The 17,932-nt window shown below is 48.8% G+C and overlaps 1 protein-coding gene across 3 annotated transcripts; it reads left to right on the top strand.

Moving 5' to 3' along the window:
* The first annotated feature begins 736 nt into the window (after window positions 1-736).
* LOC118163046 (serum paraoxonase/arylesterase 2) lies at window positions 737-17,284 on the top strand. 3 transcript variants are annotated; one of them, XM_035319498.1, is made up of 10 exons: window positions 737-889; window positions 3,556-3,626; window positions 8,045-8,100; window positions 9,303-9,468; window positions 10,518-10,644; window positions 11,334-11,534; window positions 12,176-12,257; window positions 12,778-12,906; window positions 13,839-14,007; window positions 16,748-17,284. In XM_035319498.1, exons 1-9 carry the CDS (start codon window positions 816-818, stop codon window positions 13,995-13,997), a joined length of 1,065 nt encoding a protein of 354 aa, XP_035175389.1. In that variant the 5' UTR covers window positions 737-815; the 3' UTR covers window positions 13,998-14,007; window positions 16,748-17,284. The 3 variants fall into 3 exon arrangements, with proteins under 3 accessions (XP_035175389.1, XP_035175390.1, XP_035175388.1); XM_035319499.1 differs by lacking the exon at window positions 16,748-17,284 and adding an exon at window positions 14,129-14,967; XM_035319497.1 differs by lacking the exon at window positions 16,748-17,284 and having other exon boundaries at window positions 13,839-14,496.
* The last annotated feature ends 648 nt before the right edge of the window (window positions 17,285-17,932 follow it).

Here is a 17,932-nt window from a genome sequence, read left to right as displayed (position 1 = left end):
ATGACCAACTCTGATGTCTACTCTACATCTCCTCTGTAGATACCCACATTTTTTCAGATGAATTGCACCCACTTTGGGCCAAAAATGGGACACTACAGGCAGTAAGCAGTATGTGCTCTTTCAAATTTAACTCTGGTGTAAATAAATAAAAGAAAAATGACATGCCAACAAAGTGGTGCTGCAGCAGGCTGGAATATGGAAGCGTTCTCTTATAAGCCTTTTTACACTGTTGAACAATATGTTCCAAATTGGTCACAGTATGTTTCGTGATCTTACATTTTTATATTTTTGAACATATATGTTCATATTTCCAAAAGTTACACGTGACCATAGAGAATGCAAAGGGTAAAGGAAAAGGGAAAGAGCAGCTGAGGGAGGGCAGCGGCCCTGCAAGGCGTGCAGTCCCAAAACGCTGAAAGCATTCTGTGTGGGAACCCCAGAGGAGAGCAAGGGGAGAAGGCTGCTGGTGGGAGTGGGGCGAGCATCACCCGTTGGGGGAAAACGGGACGTGGGATCACTTTGGGGGGGGGGGGGGGAACGGGGCCGTGGGTTCACTTTTGGAGGGAAAGTGGGACCTGGGAGTCACTTTTTTTGGGGAAAATGGGACGTGGGTGCTCACGGATCCCCGTGAGGACCCGAGGGCAGAGGCACCCCCCCATCCCCACCCCGGGGCCCGGGGCAGCGCCGTGCTCCGAGGGGCGGCCCGGGGCGGAGCGGGGCGGACAGGCCCGGCCCGGCCCGGCCCGGGGCGGAGCGGAGCGGGGAGGGAGCCGCTCGGGGATCGGGGCTCGGGGATCGCGGCTCGGGGAGCGGCCATGGGGAAGCTGCTGGCGGTGGCTCTCGTCGGGATGGCGGCAGCCCTGGCGGCGGAGCGGCTGCTGGCCTTTCGGTGAGGGCCGGGCGGGGGGGCGGGGGGGCGACCTGGGGAGCTACCGGCCGGCGGGCACGGCCCCTCAGCGGGGCACGGCTGCTGCGGCCGCCGGTGGCACCGGGAGCGGGGCAGAAGGGAGCTCTTGCGTTATTTTCCCCTGGTTGACACAGCCCCTGTGTGGGTGAGGTCTCCTCTGATCTCTGCGGACCTCTGTGGTCCTAAGGTTGGAGTTAGGTGATGGTGGAGGTCCCTTCCAACCCATTCTGTCTACGCGTCCATGCCCTCCAGCTCTCTGAGACACACGCCTGAAGTAATTCCAGCTAATTGCAGAAGGAGGTCTGCACTCCCTGCAGCCAGCCCCCCCAAAACACAGGACCCCCCCAGGCACAGGTGTGTGTGCACCTTGCGCTAAGTCCGTGACTGCCGGCACCGTGCAGTGACCGCGGGGATGCCCCCCTCGCAGTCCCAAGAGCAAATGCGATATCGGGAATGGGGTAAAGCCCGGTATCCTGTGAAAAGCAGGATCCCCCCGCGCCTGTAGCACTTTCCTCCAAGTGTTTTCAGCAAGCTGCAGCACAGCAGCAACCTTAAGGCAGGCAGGGAGCTGGGCAGCGTGCGACTTGTGATAACGGCGTGAGCTGCAATCGTGGAGGCACAGCCCTGAGAGGAGAGCTGTGGGAGTCCCAAACTCCCCTGGCCTCCCGTTACCCACCCCCACCCAGAAGGCAGGAATCCAGCAGAGCCTTTTTGCTCTTCGTGTGAGTTGTGCCTACATAGTATGACACAAAAATCCCTGAAATGCTCAAAAGATAAGGCTTGAAGAACTGTTACAAGTCCTACAGACCTAATTCTTCTTAAATCGGGTTTGTTTATGCATCTGTTGTGTTGCTGATAGCTGCAAAATGGTCTTGAGTAAGACTTGCGCAGCGGAAAAGAAATTCTTGTGTGTTACTGACTGAAGTGACACAGATTCTCCTGCTGAGAACTTGGAGTTGCTAATTCTTCCCTGAAGAAAGCCCTTATCAAATTTATAAAATCCGAGGGTGAATTACACAGTATGACCGGTTTCCTCAGAAGGATATACATATAAGACATTGTTCATATATACATGAACACAATGTTCCTGTATGTGTGCATATATGGGCATATACCAATTGTATATATATGAACAATATCTGTATGACCTGTATCTGTTGTTCATACATGCACACAACGTTATCATTTCATAACACTCCATACTGATACGGCCTCAGCTTGCGTACTGCTCAAAGCAGCAGCGTGCTGCCAGAAAGATGCTGGCGGTTTGGAGAGAACTGGGAGCAAAACCAGCAGTTGGAGGTGATTTTCAGTCCTGTCAGGAAAAGGAAAGTTCTGGGACTGCTTAGTCTCGAGAAGAGGAAAAGTGAAAGAGAGAGAGGCCTTTGAATATGTAACAGGCTGCTGCCCAAGGAGGGGGAATGCCCGCTGTGTGTGTCTCACAAAGCGGGACAGGAGGTGGAGGACTGAAACTGGAACAAGGAAGCGGCTGGGGAGAGGTGCCAAGCATTGGGGTGGCACCAGCTGGCAGAACTCCTGCTTTTCTTGAAGCTGCATCCCCCCCCAGTCTGCACGTTCGATGTGTTTTTGGAAGGCCAGCTAGCTATCTAGGCCATCTGGCTTAGTAGCCAAGGCTGCCCGAGCTAGATAAACTGACACATTTTGAAAAAGCCTCTGTATGTGCTGTAGGCTTGTGACCAGTGTCCTTTTGAATTACTCTCATGCCAGTTCACAAAGTGTTTCCCTGGGAATGCCGTCAGGATATCATCATCTCTGCCTGGCTGCTGGCTGGGTTCCTGCTGTGCTTGTGGCGCTGCGGGGCTCGCAGACCGCTTGGGGAAAGTTCTTGCAAATGGGAAAGGGAGAAGTCGCAGGCAACCTCAGTGCAGATGCTGGGTGTGATCAGCCCAAGCCAGGGCACAGCTGTGCAGGGGACACCGGGGGCAAGCGTGGCTAGATTTTGCTGTGGGATCTTTGCGTTCAGAATGTCCTGTGCTTGGAGCAAGTACATCCTCAGCAGGACCGCACAGTACGCGTGCAAAGAAAGATGCATTATTAGATGTTAGCCTAAAAGCTTTTTAAGGTGAAGGGACAGGGAAATGTATCCTGAGAGTCCTACTTCCAAGTTCCACTTGTCTTTAGGACATGAGTAGTCCTGCCTTGCAACAACACTGTTGCTGCTTTTGGATATAGAATAAGAAATGGAGCGAGTAGCTGCTGGTGGCCTGGCCACCAGACGTAGCCGAAGGCTGGGGTAGAAGGTTGCCCTCTCCTTGTCTGAAATGCTGGTCCCGACTGCAGGCTGCTGCTGTGCTGAGGTGGCTGAAACCTGAAGAAAAATGGCCCTTTAATTATTTTGTCATTTTAGCTGTGGTGGGTGGCACAAGCTCATGAAAGCTTGTGAAACTCCTGAAGTGGGTCAAGCTCCTGGAGATACTCCGTTCAGGAGAATCGTTGAATCTCTTTAGGTTTGTAACCACAGTGGTGGTTTGGAGCAATTGTTGTTGTCAGGTCTGGGTTTTGCTTATTCAGTAATTTACATCTGATTCATCGCTGAGATATGGCAGGCAATAAACTAAAGACACACAAGGCGTGTTACTTTTTTTAGAAGTGGCTGTGTGCTGTCAACCTGCTATGTTCTCTTGCAGGAACAGACTCAATGCTGCACGGGAAATCGACCCCGTAACCCTCCCGAATTGCCAGCTCATAAAAGGGATTGGTATGTATTCAAAACCACCGAGTCCACTGCTTTTGTCTGGTCTTATGCTGAAACAGGTTGTTAAAGCCAGCTTCTCAGCCTGATTCTGAAAGCACATTTGACTTTCAGACACACTTTGCTGCTTGGGCTTTCAAGCTAGGGAGAAGCCACAGGGAGAAAATTATACTGAAAAACTGGTTCGTTTGGCATTCTACTTGTTTTATCGGTATTTAAAGCTTCTGTTCCTTTTTTTTTAAATTTTATATTTTGATAACAAGAACCTTGCAAACATGGCTCCTTTGCTAAGTCACTGAGTTTATTTGGCATTCAGATGAGGGTGTTCTGGCTGGTGGGGCAGGTGCCTTCAGGTGGCTGTCAGCTGGTGGCAGCTCTAAGACAGGCCACACTGCGAGGGTGGAAGCCTTCAGACAACTCTACAGGCATGTGGTGAAGGAGCTCTCCGCCAGCTCCATGCCATCCCCTGGCTCAGTTCCTCATTTTGGGGACGTTTAGGAAAGGACTGGTACGGCTCAGTGCAAACGGCAGGCAGAGCTCAGCGACAGTCGCGCAAAGTAGCTGTGTGGTTTCAGAGACCAAAGGGTCATATTTGTCATCTTAGTCTGGTTTGTGAAGAGGTTCAACAGAGCAGCTGAAATGTTGACTTTGTACTTTAGGTCACGTGTTTAACACATGGGAATGTTTCTAACTTTTTTTTCCTTCTCCCTTTCGTATAACCCGAGTATAAAACTGATAGCTTTAAACATGCTGTCTGTGTCCCTTTCCCCCAAATTCTACTTTTTAAACTTCATAGAGCCTTAATGGCCTCTTTTTCCCCCTTCTTTATTATTTTAAGAAATATCTTAGGTTCTGTTGAAATTTGCATGGATTTTGCATGGGTAATAAAGTCTTTGGACGAGACTTAAGAGCCTCACCTTTCATCTTGCTGAGTCACTGCATTGATTTCGTCAATCTTGCTTCTTCCTCATGTCAGGAACATCTTTGTAAAGTCAAATTACTGCAGTGAATGAGTGTGTACAGAGTTCCTTTGCCTGGGGTTATGTGCAGAAGAAGTCCGTAGAAATTGCAATTGAAAAAAACTTTCTAAGTCTTCAAGACTGAGCTGTAACTTACTCAAACAAGACTCAGGATAGTGCTTGTTTGATGATGACCTGTATGCACATCATTTCTGAGTAATTCTTTTAAGGACATCACTATCTCTGTTTTACAAGACTTTTGCAAAATGCTTGCTCTGTTGAGGGAAGAAAGAGAGCTGGAAATCACAACCGTAGTTTTGTTTAATTTCCAAACAATATCTCATTTTTGGTGCCTGACGTTTACATGGGGATTAGGTGATTTCTGCAAACCCGGCTCTCCTTGGAGGCTGCAGCAGACCAATTTACAGAGCTTCATTTCTGCTTCTTCACGCACTCCTAAAACACCAGCCCTTCACACGGAGCTGTGTGCCTCGCCTTGGCTCCGCTCTGTCATTTCTTCAGAAAAATCAAAAGACAAAGCTCGCTCGGCAGGTCTGATGTGGTGGAAATGGAAACAACAAAGGGTTGCTGCAGATGTAAAAGTTTGCATGTCCATGCAAATGTCTTCTGAAGTTCATTTCATGTGAGTGGGAGGGCTGAATTACTCAGGGAGTGAGTACTCAAGTACTCAAGATGCTGCATAGGTAGCACTATTCAAACCAGGGCTTTTGCCCAGATCTGTAAGTTTGCTCACGTGGGTGGCTTTGTTTAAGATGTCTTTGTACGTGTGCATCTTGGTCTTCCTGGGCCCTTTTCCTTTTAAATTCTATGATACACTTGACTAAACAGTCTGTCTTTGTTTTAATCTTTAAAATAGTCCTTGTAGCCTCTTAAGTGGGACATAGGTAATGAGCTGGGTCAGCTCTGAGCAAAATAGTCTTCAACTATCCACCCTGTACGTGGAAACACAGGCATCCGGTGCAGTCTATTGCAATTACTTGAAAAGCGATGTGTCAGTGGTAAAGGAAGCAAACCTGGAGTAAATGGAAAAATTCTCTGGAGGACCTTTTATTTCTGCACAGTTTCATCCTGCTTTCTCTCTCTTTTTAAAGACTTTGATCTGTCCTGCTTTTCAAATATTGTGCAATATAAGCAAAGATGCAAACATTGAACAAAGAAACAACAAAAAAGTAGCTCATCCTAAATCTCCATCACAAATATGCAGAAAGGGATAGATTTGTTGAATAAACACTGTACTCTGAATTTTATGGGTGTCTCATCATGTTGCTGCTTTATGGTAAGCTAACCATATGCCCTGAAGTAACTCCTGGAGTGACTGCATAAATTGCTGGAGAAGGTTGCATTTTGGAATGATTCCTGGGATACAGGCATGCTATTCGCTTCCTTTGGGACACAAAATTCATTTTTTTCTGTTCGATGCATCAGCAGAACACCGTGTACTGAGATAAACTAAAGAACAGAATAAATCATGCTTCTAGGATAGACATCAACTTTTCTTGGCATCTTGATTTTTTTAAAAAACCAAACCACTACCTATTCCGATATTCTGGTGGACAAGCCCTCGACGTGGCACGGCTGGGCATTGTGTTGCCCAAACTTCAGCTGTTTTTGACACCTAACAGGTCAGTTCCTCTCCCTTCAGCTGCAGGTGCCAGAGAGTGCACAGCCCGCCCATCACTTCCCCCCAGGGTCCCCGCAGCTCTCTCTCCCTCTCCAGCTCCTGCAGGATGCTGCTGAGTGAGCTTTTCCCTGCTTTTCCAACCATGTTCACCCTCTGCCGCACACATCAGGGCCCAGGAGCGCCCAGAATTTGCTTTGCTCTGCAGTTTCTAGGCGGCAGTGAGTGCTCCTGCGATTTCTAAGCAGTGGGGCAGTGCTCTCGCTTCGCTCCTCTCCCGTCCTGAATTTGTGCTTTTTAACCATCCACTGCCCGTGAGCTCTCTTGTCCCCATGCTTGGCACCATCTCGTTCAGAGGAAATAAATTACACGTCACGCTATTTGTTTGCTCACCAGCGTGGTCTGCCTGTCTAGCTCATGTCACCATGAGCCTCTTGACATTTATCCGTGTTATCTTTGCAGCAATCCCAGCAAGTGGGGAATTGCCACCAGCCCCATTTTATAAATGGCTCCAGGCTTGTAGAGCCCAAGAGCTGGGGCAAATCAAAGGAGCTTGTTGCTTAAACCAGCACGTCAGTAGAGCTGAAAATTCAGATTTTGGTCGGGAAATGCAGGCTCTAAATACCTCTGTGCCTGCTACCTCCCAGCCCAGTCAACATTCAGAAACAGCCGGGAGGTGGGGAGATGGGCTGGCTCCCCACACAGCATGGCTCGGCACCTTTTGCTCTTAAGAAGACATTGATGTTCAGCTTGTCATTGCAGTGGGTGGTGCAGGGGGGTTGTGAGGTTGTCCCCATCCCTTGTCCCTCTAGGGGAAGTCACGACACTCTCCCCAGGGCTGTGCTGGGGAGGAGGGTGCTTCTATCATAGAATCACAGAATCACCTAGGTTGGAAGAGACCTCCAGGATCACCGAGTCCAACCTCTGATCTGACACTAACCAGTCCTCCACTAAACCATATCCCTAAGCTCAACATCTAAATGTCTTTTAAAGACCTCCAGGGATGGTGACTCAACCACTTCCCTGGGCAGCCCATTCCAGTGCCTAACAAGCCGTCAGTAAAGAAGTTCTTCCTACCCACGGGGTGCAGCTGGCCCCTGGAGCCCAGCTCATTGGGAGCTCTGCTTGTGCTGCTGATATTCTGGGAGCACTGAAAGGATGGGATGGCAAACGTGCTCCTGGATCAGACTAAAGCTCTGTGGAGAGCACTTGATCAAAGCCTGAATTGTTTTAGTGCTCTTAATGAAGGGCTTTTATTTAATTTTTTCTTAGCAGGGAAAAATATTGCAGGAGCTGCAGGAACTGGTGATGTTGGAAGTGATTACCCACAGTTAAAAATGTGGTCTGACTATTCAAGTCAGCTGTTAAAGATAGAGCAGGTTCTCAGCCAGTCGAGAGCTTTAACTAAATATTTGGCTATCCATCTTAATGAAGTGTCCCAGCTCAGCCACAAGAGTTGGCGTGCAGAATTCCCTGGGTTGCCTGGTGTGAGCACAGGGGCAGAGTGATTCCCGCAGCCCTGCCCCGACAGCCCCTCCACCCAAAGCATGCACCAAGTGCTTGCTGCAGAGCTGAACATCCCACGTTGCCCGGGGTCTGCAGCACTGGGGGTACCCCAAAGCCTCTGGAGGGAGGTGGTGACCCCAGGGCTGTCGCCTGACCAGGAGTGCTGCTCTTGCTTTTAATACCCTGCTGAATTTTGCCACTGAGCTTTATCTGTCGTGCAGCCGGATCAGAAAGTGGCATTTGTGTGAGCTGGGATTGCGCTATATGGGAAGGTTTTTTTCAGTGGAGAATGTTTAAGTTGTTTTATCTCTTCCTTGCAGAAAGAGGCTCGGAAGATATCGACATCCTTCCTAATGGACTGGCTTTCATCAGCTCCGTAAGTGCCCACGCTCCCTTTCTGTGCAGGTGCTGCTCTGTGTCGTTGTCTGCAGAGGGAAGAGGTGCAACCCGCAGCATGGGCTTCTTGTCTGCCAGCCTGGCTGGCTCCTTGGGAACAGCACGGTCCTGAGACAGCTTCACCAACGTTTCCTTCTGCTTGAGCAAGTGCATTTCTCAACACACAAGTGCTGGTGGCGGCTCTCACGCGTGTATCCCACTGCACTTGTGTAACCTTGAGTTTCTTTCATGCTGCTTGCTTGAAATGTTGAAATGTCAGCCTCTCCCTTGTTGAAAAGGTGTGTCAGCTCCCTATCGTATTTAAAAAAGTCCACACGAAACACACATTTCATGTGCTGATTTTGTTGTTCCTGATTGCTTCTTTAAGCCTCTAGGCTATAGTTTCTCAAGCTTTTCTTTATAATCAGGAGGCCTAGGGATTATTTTCTAAAACAAAGGCTGTTTATTTTTGATTTATGTGCTCTGGGGACATGCAGAGAACAATATCATTGCAAAATTCATGGCAGAAATTGTGAGCTGCCACAGTACTGCCACTCACCACAGCTTCAGTTCATTCCTGCTGGATGCGTTTGGTTGTGCTGGACTTCCAGTTTGTCCCCCGGTGTGTCAGTTCTCAGAGTGGTCTGAAACATGGGAGAGCCTGGAGGAACAGTGCTGCCCCAGAGTGGTTTTGAGGTCAGATGACAGCCCCAGGGGGAGTCTTGGTTTCTCCTGGGTGCAGCAGTCCCATTCCTGTCCCTGTCCCTGGTGCTGTGCTTGGTGCTGGCTGAGCGGGACACTCGAGGTCTGGCAGGGATGCTCGGCGCAGCCTTTGGGCACCATGGTGAGGGTGGTGGCACCTTGGAGGTGGCAGGAGGACACGGGGAGCTGGGAAGAGAGGCAGGGGGAAGGCTGTCCCTCCTGGGAAGGGCACAGCTCTGGTGCCACCACAGGGTAGAAGCTGGTGCCCTGTCCCCAGCAGCGTGGCTCCTGGTGCCTGCAGCCCAGCTTGCTTGCTTGGCTTGGTGACTTCAGGGTGCACGGGGGGAGCAGAGCCTGTCCCTCTGCCAGCACGGTGGGCTAGAGCAGAAGGCAAGCCTGATGCATGCTTGCAAAGCCCAAACAAGGCTCCAGCATTTTCAGCCTTGCAGTGCTCCTCGTACTTATAATCCAAAACCAAGTTATTATATTTTGATTTTACAGGGCTTGAAATACCCAGGACTAAAGAGCTTTGCACCAGACAAACCAGGTGAAATATTTTTGATGGATTTGAATGAAGAGAAGCCCAGAGCAGTTGAACTGAGAATCAGCCGTGGGTTTGACCTGGCGTCATTTAACCCTCATGGGATCAGCACTTACATAGACAAAGGTAAAGAGAGCTTTGACCTGATATGGTATTAAATCTCATCCTAAAGGGCAATGGGAATCCCTTTGGGGTTTTGTATTGTAGTCCCAATAGCCTGCATGCACTAGGTGGGGCAGAAAAAGGTTTTTGGGCATTTGGTCTTTTTGGGTTCTTTTCTAGAGGTCAGCTGCAAACTGCCTTTGCACGTGGTCTCAGCCTGTCAGAGACAGAAAGCTGCCCTGTATATTGAAAGGGAAGAAAACACGAGAGATGTTTGAAGAGTTGAAAGCCACACGAGGTTTATTTTGCCAGCTTACATCTGTCTCACCCTTGAGTTCAAGGGCTTTCAGGAGACATGCTTCACCGACTAGCAATGAGCAGACAAGAGGCAGCTAGTGCTCTCCAGTGACAGGCCATGGCCACCACTAAAAGATCCTTTATGCTCTCTGCCCTCTCTTTTTCCCCTGTCCTTTCACTGAGGCTTTTAGCAAGGCAATTAGAGGTCCTGCAAAGGGTAAGAGAAAGAGACTCATTCCTGCAGCTTCACCTGCATCCAAAGGCAGGTACCCTTTAAGAGAAGTGCAACTGGAGAAGTTGGTTGGCAGAAAATTTAGGGTCTCACCAACAGAGGGACTGCAGCTTTACAGGGAGTACAAGAGAAGGCTTGAGGGCAGCTTTCTCAGGTGAGGTAAATAAACCAAAGTGCCCAAATTTGCTAGGGTTCCAGCCTTCCTTCCCGGCAAGCTGTGGCTATTTCATATACCCAGACACTGTAGGGCATCAGATTGCAAAACCCAGTGGCCTGGGCACAGAGATGGTGCCCTTACTTAATTTCTCCCTTGGTAAAAAAAGTAAAAATCTAATTTATATGGTTGTGCTCTGTAGGGTGAGCCCAGTCAAAGGGTAGCTGGAGATCTGGATCCAGTTGCAGTGGCATCCTGTAGTGCTTTGTTACTTGTCATTCTGATTCTGAAGAGCTGGGGGAAATTCACCAAAACCAAACCCAAAGTGTTCCATTCTAGTATTGCAGAGATCTAGTGAAATTCATCCTTTCTCCATTTCCTTCTTTTAAGATGACACCGTGTACCTCTTTGTTGTGAATCACCCGCACCAGAAGAGCACAGTAGAAGTGTTTAAATTTGTAGAAGATGACAATTCTCTTGTACATCTGAAAGCCATTCGACATGACCTTCTGACAAGGTACTGGAGCCAAATGTAGTCTTCCCCCAGAAGAACAGTAAAATTCAGTGTAGGATGATTTGGGGTTTAGAGCATTATTAATACAAAATATTTTCTCTTTAATCAGCTTCCTGGTTTCTCTTATTGATTACTTGTTATCCTTACCATTAAAAACTGTGTTCCTCCAGTCTCTTCTATAATGAGATTTTTAATAGTTGTACCACTAATCACTCGTAAGCTCCACGGCAACTGATGCCAGTGAATTAGCTTGGTTTGGCACTCACTTCATCTCTCATGTAACCCATTCTCAGCTGATTGCAGATATGAATCTTCAGATACTCTATTATTCTAAATTTCCAACGTTGTAAAAATAAGCATGCTTTTAGCTACTTCTTTTTCAATTTCTTTTTTCATACAGAATTTTCTTGGTCTGCACTAATGCAAAATGACTGTAAGATAAAGGTAGCATGAAAGATAAAGTTGTCACAACTCCTACTGTTTTTTTCTGGTTTCCAGCTGAATGTAATCAAAAGAGAGAAAAAATTCTGTGGGCTTGTAGACAGGTAGCCAGATCTCCAGTTTATGTCCTACCATCCTGGTCAGGTTTCAGCACTGCATAGTTCTGGACCTTTTTACCTTTCCTTCTCCCTCTCCCTCTTCTTTTCCCTTTTCTCATTTTCTCATTTTCCCTCTTTTTTTTTTTTTTTCAGTGTGAATGATATAGTGGCTGTGGGGCCAGACAGCTTCTATGCTACCAATGATCACTACTTCTCCGACTTCATCTTGATGTTCTTGGAGATGTTCTTGGGTTTAACCTGGTCAAATGTTGTTTACTACAGTCCAAAAGAAGTTAAAGAAGTAGCAGCTGGGTTTTATTCAGCCAATGGAATTAACATTTCACCTGATAAAAAGTAAGTTTCTCCTTGCCTCAGATTTTGTTCAATCAGACACAAGAATCCTGAAATCCTACTCTGGGCACACAGGACCTCTGTGGTCAGGGGCTAAACTGGCTCACGTTAGGCAAGGTGCTACCTGTAAAAGATAAGCGATGCAAAGGGTTTGTAGAACAGAAGTCAAAAGTCTTTAACTGCACGCAGTGTTTCCTGCTCTGCGTGGTGGTTTGTGTACAACTGGAGCAAAAGCTGTTGCATTTTAACCAGCTGATACAGCAGTTTGTGCATATTGCTTACAAGGATCAAGGGGGAAGAATTTCTGAAAGCGAGGAATGCTCTACAGTCCTAAAGTTTGTACCCCTGTTAGCCAGACAGGTGGCCTTAAATTAAAAAAAAAAAAAAATAGATCTGGGGATGTGACAAACCAAGGCTTGCTTCAGTGTCATAATGGAAGAATTGGCACAGCGTGAAGCTACATTAGTGTCTCAGCAGGCTGGCTTTGGTTCAGTGCACTCTGGCCTGCTTGAAATTTCTATTACTATGCGAGGACTGTGAGCTGGAATTCCTTGAAGGAGGAGCTGGGTTTTACATGTGAGGAACTGACTGTTTTGGGGGTCTGCTTACTCATGCACATTGCTAAGAGGTGCTTTCTTTTGAAGGTACATCTATGTTGCAGATGTATTAGATCATAAAGTCCATGTTATGGAAAAGCATGCTAATTGGAATTTAACCCATGTGAAGGTAAGGTGCTGCTGTTCCCAAAAAGAGCTACGTGCAGGTTTCAGACAGCTTAGTCCCCATGATGCTCCACCTCTCAACCTGCTCACGTGTGAAGTTCTGATCTGGAACAGCTCCTGCTGTGGGTTGGTGCCCTGCTGCAGAGCTGCAGGTCTTCACCAGCAGGTCCCACCATCAGCAGAGAGGGATCCTGGAGTGCTGCTAGCGCCATGGCAGGAGGCTGCCTCGGGCAGCGTGGGTGAACCCACCAAGCACAGATAAAACCAACATGAGCATGGCTTGAAGGCAGCTGAAGGGGAAGCTCAGAGCAGCAGGCAGGCTCCCAGCTCAGAGGAGGGGATAAAGCACACTGGGTGGGGGGAGACGGCCCTAGGGGAGGAGAGAATGAAAAGAAATCAGTCTGGGTTATGTGCAATGAGAGTTGTGCATAGTGACTGAAAATAAGACAGGCTTATACTTATAACTGCTTCCAGGACTTCTGATAGATTTAATGTCTCTCTTGTTTTCTCTCTGTGTTGGATAGACGCTGCAGCTGGACACGCTCGTCGATAACTTGTCTGTCGACCCTGACACTGGGGACATCTGGACAGGCTGTCATCCCAATGGGATGAAGCTATTCTACAATGATGCAGAAAATCTGCCTGCCTCTGAGGTGCCTTTTGGGAGATGTCACTGGTCTCTGGGCTATGTCCGTGCCAGAAAGTGGCATTGTCCAAGTCATCCTGGTTTAACTTTACATAGAAACAGTGCCTGGCCGGCCTCTGTGCAGGCAAAGACCATGCTGGCTCCCAGCTGAGAGCTTCTGCTCTCACATGGGAAACCTGAGCAACACTCCCTCAGTTTACAAACACCAATTCAGACCCTTTTGAGACAACAGAATAATTTCCACTTAGCAGTTCAGTCAGTCTGGACTCCTTAGGCTGCTTTCTGTGCAGCTGTGGCGGCGCAATCAGGTTTTGATGAACTGTGTTAATTACTGAGCCAGCACCTCTTTGCCAAACGAAAGCACTGACTGAGCGCAAAGCAGGGCCAGAAGCGTTCTCTCTGGAACGATTTGTCTGTGCAAGTGCTGCTCATCAGCAGGTGACACTGCAGTCCTTCCTTCCCTCTGCAGTCAGCAAGGCCCTGCTGGCGGAGCGCTAGCGGCGGGGCTTGCAGGTGGCTGATGGCTGGACGTTTGGTTTTAGAGCTGTCTGATGCTCCCCGTAAGATACCTGTCAAAATTATCCTGCTTGATAGCAGTAGATTTAGGATAGAGGGCAGTTGTTTACTCTGTCTGGAGAAAGAGTGGAAATAAGATTTTAAGTATCTTTTAGCCTGGAGGAAGATGTGCATGCTCCTCATGCTGGGGATGACTGCCGTCTTGCTTCTCTTTTGCACAGCTGCTGCATCCAAATAATCGGTCTTCCTGGCCCGTGCTTCTCTAAAGCAGAACCCGTGGCCCCATCACAGGGTGAACCTGCTGCAGTACGCAGCAGCTGATCCAGCTGATTTATTTAAATTAATGTCCGGATGTTCCCGCTGCCCTCGGGGGGGATTTCCACCCACAGCACTCTCAGTAGACGTGTCCCCCTCCTCTGGCAGGTCCTGCGCATCCAGAACATCCTCTCGGAGGAGCCGTCGGTGACGCGGGTGTATGCCGACGATGGCTCCGTGCTGCAGGGCAGCTCAGTGGCATCCATCTACGGTGGAAAACTGCTCATCGGCACCGTCTTCCACAGAGCCCTGTATTGTGAGCTATAGCTGGTCCCGGGTAAGAGCTGTCAGAGGGGGAAGGATTTAGTTCCTTGTGAACTCACCTAGTTTGTGCTAGCTGTCCTAAGGATGAGACTGTGCCAATAAACGTTAACCAGAGCCATGGAAATGCATCGTAGCCTTCCTCTCCAAAATGAGAGTTTTACGTAGTGGTAAAGGAAATGGAACTGAAGGTGAGAAACCAGCTTCTCTTTAGCATGGAGTACCTCACGACAGCAACAAAGGGTAAAGCAGAAGTTCAGATGACAAATGACTGAAACTGTCAGACTTCGAATTGTCTGTTGTGACTGGATTTCTGGGTTTTGTCTGAGAAAATTGGTTTTGTAAATGAGAATTACTAATGACCAGTCTGGTGTGCTTTCTTGGCACTGACCCTGGCCTTTCCTAGGGACTGTGCTAGGGCTTCTTTTTCTAAGCCTTCCTGATCTGGGCTTTCCCTAACACTTCAGAAATCAGTGGAAGGAGAATAAATGATATTTTAGGCTCACTTCTTCCTTCTTCCCCTTTTAAACCATTTCCTAACATTACTTCACTTTCATGAGTCTCAATCCTGCTGAGAAAAGAGGGGGCGTCACTCTGGAGTGGTTTCTTACTGAGCCTTCCAGAGGGAGCCTAAAGAAGACTGTTTTTTTTCTCTTAAGGAGCAGGAAACAAGTCCCAAAGACCTCCAGTGAAAAGCGCATTAGCTGTTATTGTCTGTCACAGCACAAGGAGCCTTTGCAGGTGGTTTGCCACAGTGACTGCCACCAGGTGTGGCTCACACCTATCCTGTGCTGAGCTCCAGGCGGTGCGGAGCTGATTTCAGCACGTGCTGGGTTCCCACTTCACGTTCACCCATTGGCACTTACCTACAGCGCTGTACTCTGCCCTGTTAAAGGACCTAGCTGGGTTTCCATCGACTGATGTTTTTGGGGTGGTGGTGGTTGGTCGTCGCTTTCAATAAACAGAGTTAAGCGTCCTCTGCAGCGGGAAATCAGTTTCGTGCTTTGCAGCACGCACTGCAGGACATTGGTCTTGCCGAAGCCGCCGTCTGAACCACTGCTTGCCTGCCTGCCCCTGAGCGAGCTCTGCTTGCCTTAGCACGGCTGTCCTCACACACCGAGCAGCTCCTGCAGCTCCTTGTTCCTCCTCCGATCGCTGCTCCTGCTTTGTGAAGGACATCGATGTGCAGCTGCTGGGCTTGCCCCTCTGCTGCCCGGCACTGCTGGCACAGGGAGCTGTGCCTATCCCACCCGCAGTGTCCCACCTGCAGCAGCCCTGCCCAGCGTGTGCTGCAGGGGCCTGGTGGTGGCTGGAGGTGGTGACGGGTGCTTCGGGCTGTCCCGACGCAGCAGGCTGACCTCCCCTCAGGCACAACGCTGTGTGAGTCGCTTGGCACACACTGCCCACGGCTGCTCTCCAGAAACACCCAGCCTTACCCCGGGGAGCTGAGTGCTGCCCAGGGGCTGCTGTCTGCCTGTGAGGCTTTGGTAACCGGGGACTCGTCCAGCTGCAGCAGGGGTTGGAGTTGTTTGCTCGCCACAGCATGCAGTCGTCTGATCAAGTGCCCCTCCACTGCACAGAACTGCCCCCAGATGAGGATGACTTTTGTCTCATTCTTTGCAGGACTTGGCTTTAGCACCAGCCAACAGCACCACGTGCTCAGCCATGTCATTTATCGCAGCTCTGCCTTTGCTGCTCCTTCCTTGGCCATTTCTCTCCCCGCAGGATATTTTCAATTTCCCTGGGAAGTGGCGTGCTTTCCTGCAGGGACCTGCGGCCACTTCCAGCGCAGAGGAACACACGGTGTTCCCGGAGCAAAGCAGCAGGACTGATCTGAGGGAAGGGCTCGCAGGGAAGAGAGGCTGGGCTATTAACTCGCTAGTGATTAGCCACCAACATCCTGAGCTAGCTTTGCAAAATAACTTTGTTTGTGTCACTTTTTGTTCTCCAGTTTGAAGGTGGTAACACAGCAGAAACACTGACTAGTCACTGTTTTGGGACTACGTTTATGCTAACCCTAAGTCTAACCCTAACCCTTAACAGCCCTAAACCTAACCCTAACCCTAACAACCCTCACCCTAAACCGGGCATTTCAGAAGCCAGCCTGCAGGTATCGGTGACCTGTACCAACTACAGGGACACCAGTGTGATGGCTGCAGGCTCAGGTTGCTGCTGAGCAGACACATCTTACACGCAAGTTTTGGACTTAGAGCCTCAATGCTGCAATGTACCTATTTTAACTAAATTCATCTGGTTCATGGGTTGGGGATGCTTTTATCTTCCTGCAGGTGGTGGCCGTATCGGCAGAAGGAAACATTCGTGATTCAGCCACAGGGAAACCCAGCGTGGGTTAGGAGGCTTCCCATCAGATTAAGGGCCGAGTATTTGGCCTAGATTTGGCCAGATGTAAATCCTAGGGGCTGGAATCACTAGACAAATCAGTGTGTGCCCTCCTAATTCAATGCTTTACTAAAATAGAATAAATAAAAATAAAGACTTATTACGATGTTCAGAAGGTGAACTGTACTTTATGTAGAACATCCACTGCCGCCAACCTACACTTGATTGTAAAGTGTTCAATAATCCAAACCTAATGCAGGTTCTAAAGACAAACATCGGCCAATATCAGTGTGAAGGCAGCCTATGTGAACATCAACCTGCAGCAAGACGGGATGTACACTTCATCTGCATATTCAGATAAAAAGGCCGTTATCTTTCCTTACCCTATTTTTTTACCTCATTTAATGTAATTACAGACTGTACATGATCCAACCTGATGCCTGGGAATCACAGCCCTCTGGCCAGGAGCTGGGATTACAGCAATCTTCGGCAGCGAGCAGAAGGGAGGAATGAGCAAGTGGAGCAAGGCTCCCCCAGCTGCGAACCCGGCACGTGCAGCAGCAGCTGCCCCCCTGTGCCTACCATTTCTTGTGTCTTCCGAAACGACCAACAGCTGGGCAGGAAAGTGAGGACTCGGAACAAATTCTAATAAAGATTCAGGATTTCTCATTTTATTGCATTCGTTGTCTAACAACAATAATACTCATTGGCAAGAAATTTATTTACACTAACAAATTAACTTCAAACCACAAGGCTTTGTTGTTTGTATTTAAACTGTAAGAAAACAAAGGGCCACCATGATGTTTTGTTTTGATGTCTCCAAATAACTAAAGAAAAGTATTCTGGGGAAAACGCAACAATCTATAGAAGTTCTTATTAACCAAGCACAAGGGAACAAGCTCAGACGTGGCACTACTGCGTCTTTCATGCAGATGATTAGACACCAAGATGTACAAACTAAAAGTTCAGGATCAACATGCACTTCATATACATTTAACCTCTTTAAAAAAACAACAGAAAAAAGGAAAAAATCTGAAGCGCAACCACCTCTTCAACCATAGAAAAAGGAACAACGTAAGAAGCCAATTTTTACAGTGAGCACAGTGCATTTTAGACCCAGCTCTGTCAAACCATTGCTTAACGCCTGCGGCAGAAGCACCGGTCCCACCGCCCCTTAGGAACAGAAAGCGCGCTTTGTAATGAGGGACTGGGCGGCTCGGTGTCACGGTGATGGTGTCACAGCTTTGAAAAATCACAGTCCTACAGGTGGAGAAGCTACAGGAAAGCACGTGGAGGAGGTTAACGAAAGGGACTGGGCAATCCCACCGTCAACTGTGATGCCTGGGTACGTCACGGTGGGTGTCACGCACAGCCCCGCTCAGAAATGAGCTGCTGAAAGCGTGCCAACAGAACCCAAAGTTAGGTTTAGAAAATACGAAGACGGGTTTTTCTTCCCAGAATAGTAACATGGACACATCAGGCCTGCCAGGCTCCCCCTCATCACAAAACCACCCCGAGGCCAACACACTGGAAGACCTCCGGAGGAGCACCGTGGGGATGGTTTCAACAGAACTCCAACATCTCACCATCTGCAAAATACT

This window comes from Oxyura jamaicensis, chromosome 2 (assembly GCF_011077185.1).
Source record: "Oxyura jamaicensis isolate SHBP4307 breed ruddy duck chromosome 2, BPBGC_Ojam_1.0, whole genome shotgun sequence".
NCBI classification, from domain to species: Eukaryota; Metazoa; Chordata; class Aves; order Anseriformes; family Anatidae; genus Oxyura; species Oxyura jamaicensis.
Note: the sequence above shows the minus strand (reverse complement) of the source record. Positions and strands in the feature narration are given on the sequence as shown.

Excerpts from the sequence above, each read along its gene's own strand:
- LOC118163046 (XM_035319498.1), top strand. The coding sequence starts at position 816 with ATGGGGAAGCTGCTGGCGGTGGCTCTCGTCGGGATGGCGGCAGCCCTG. Across the intron at positions 890-3,555 it reads GAGCGGCTGCTGGCCTTTCG|GAACAGACTCAATGCTGCAC; the intron begins GTGAGGGCCGGG and ends GTTCTCTTGCAG. Across the intron at positions 10,645-11,333 it reads CGACATGACCTTCTGACAAG|TGTGAATGATATAGTGGCTG; the intron begins GTACTGGAGCCA and ends TTTTTTTTTCAG.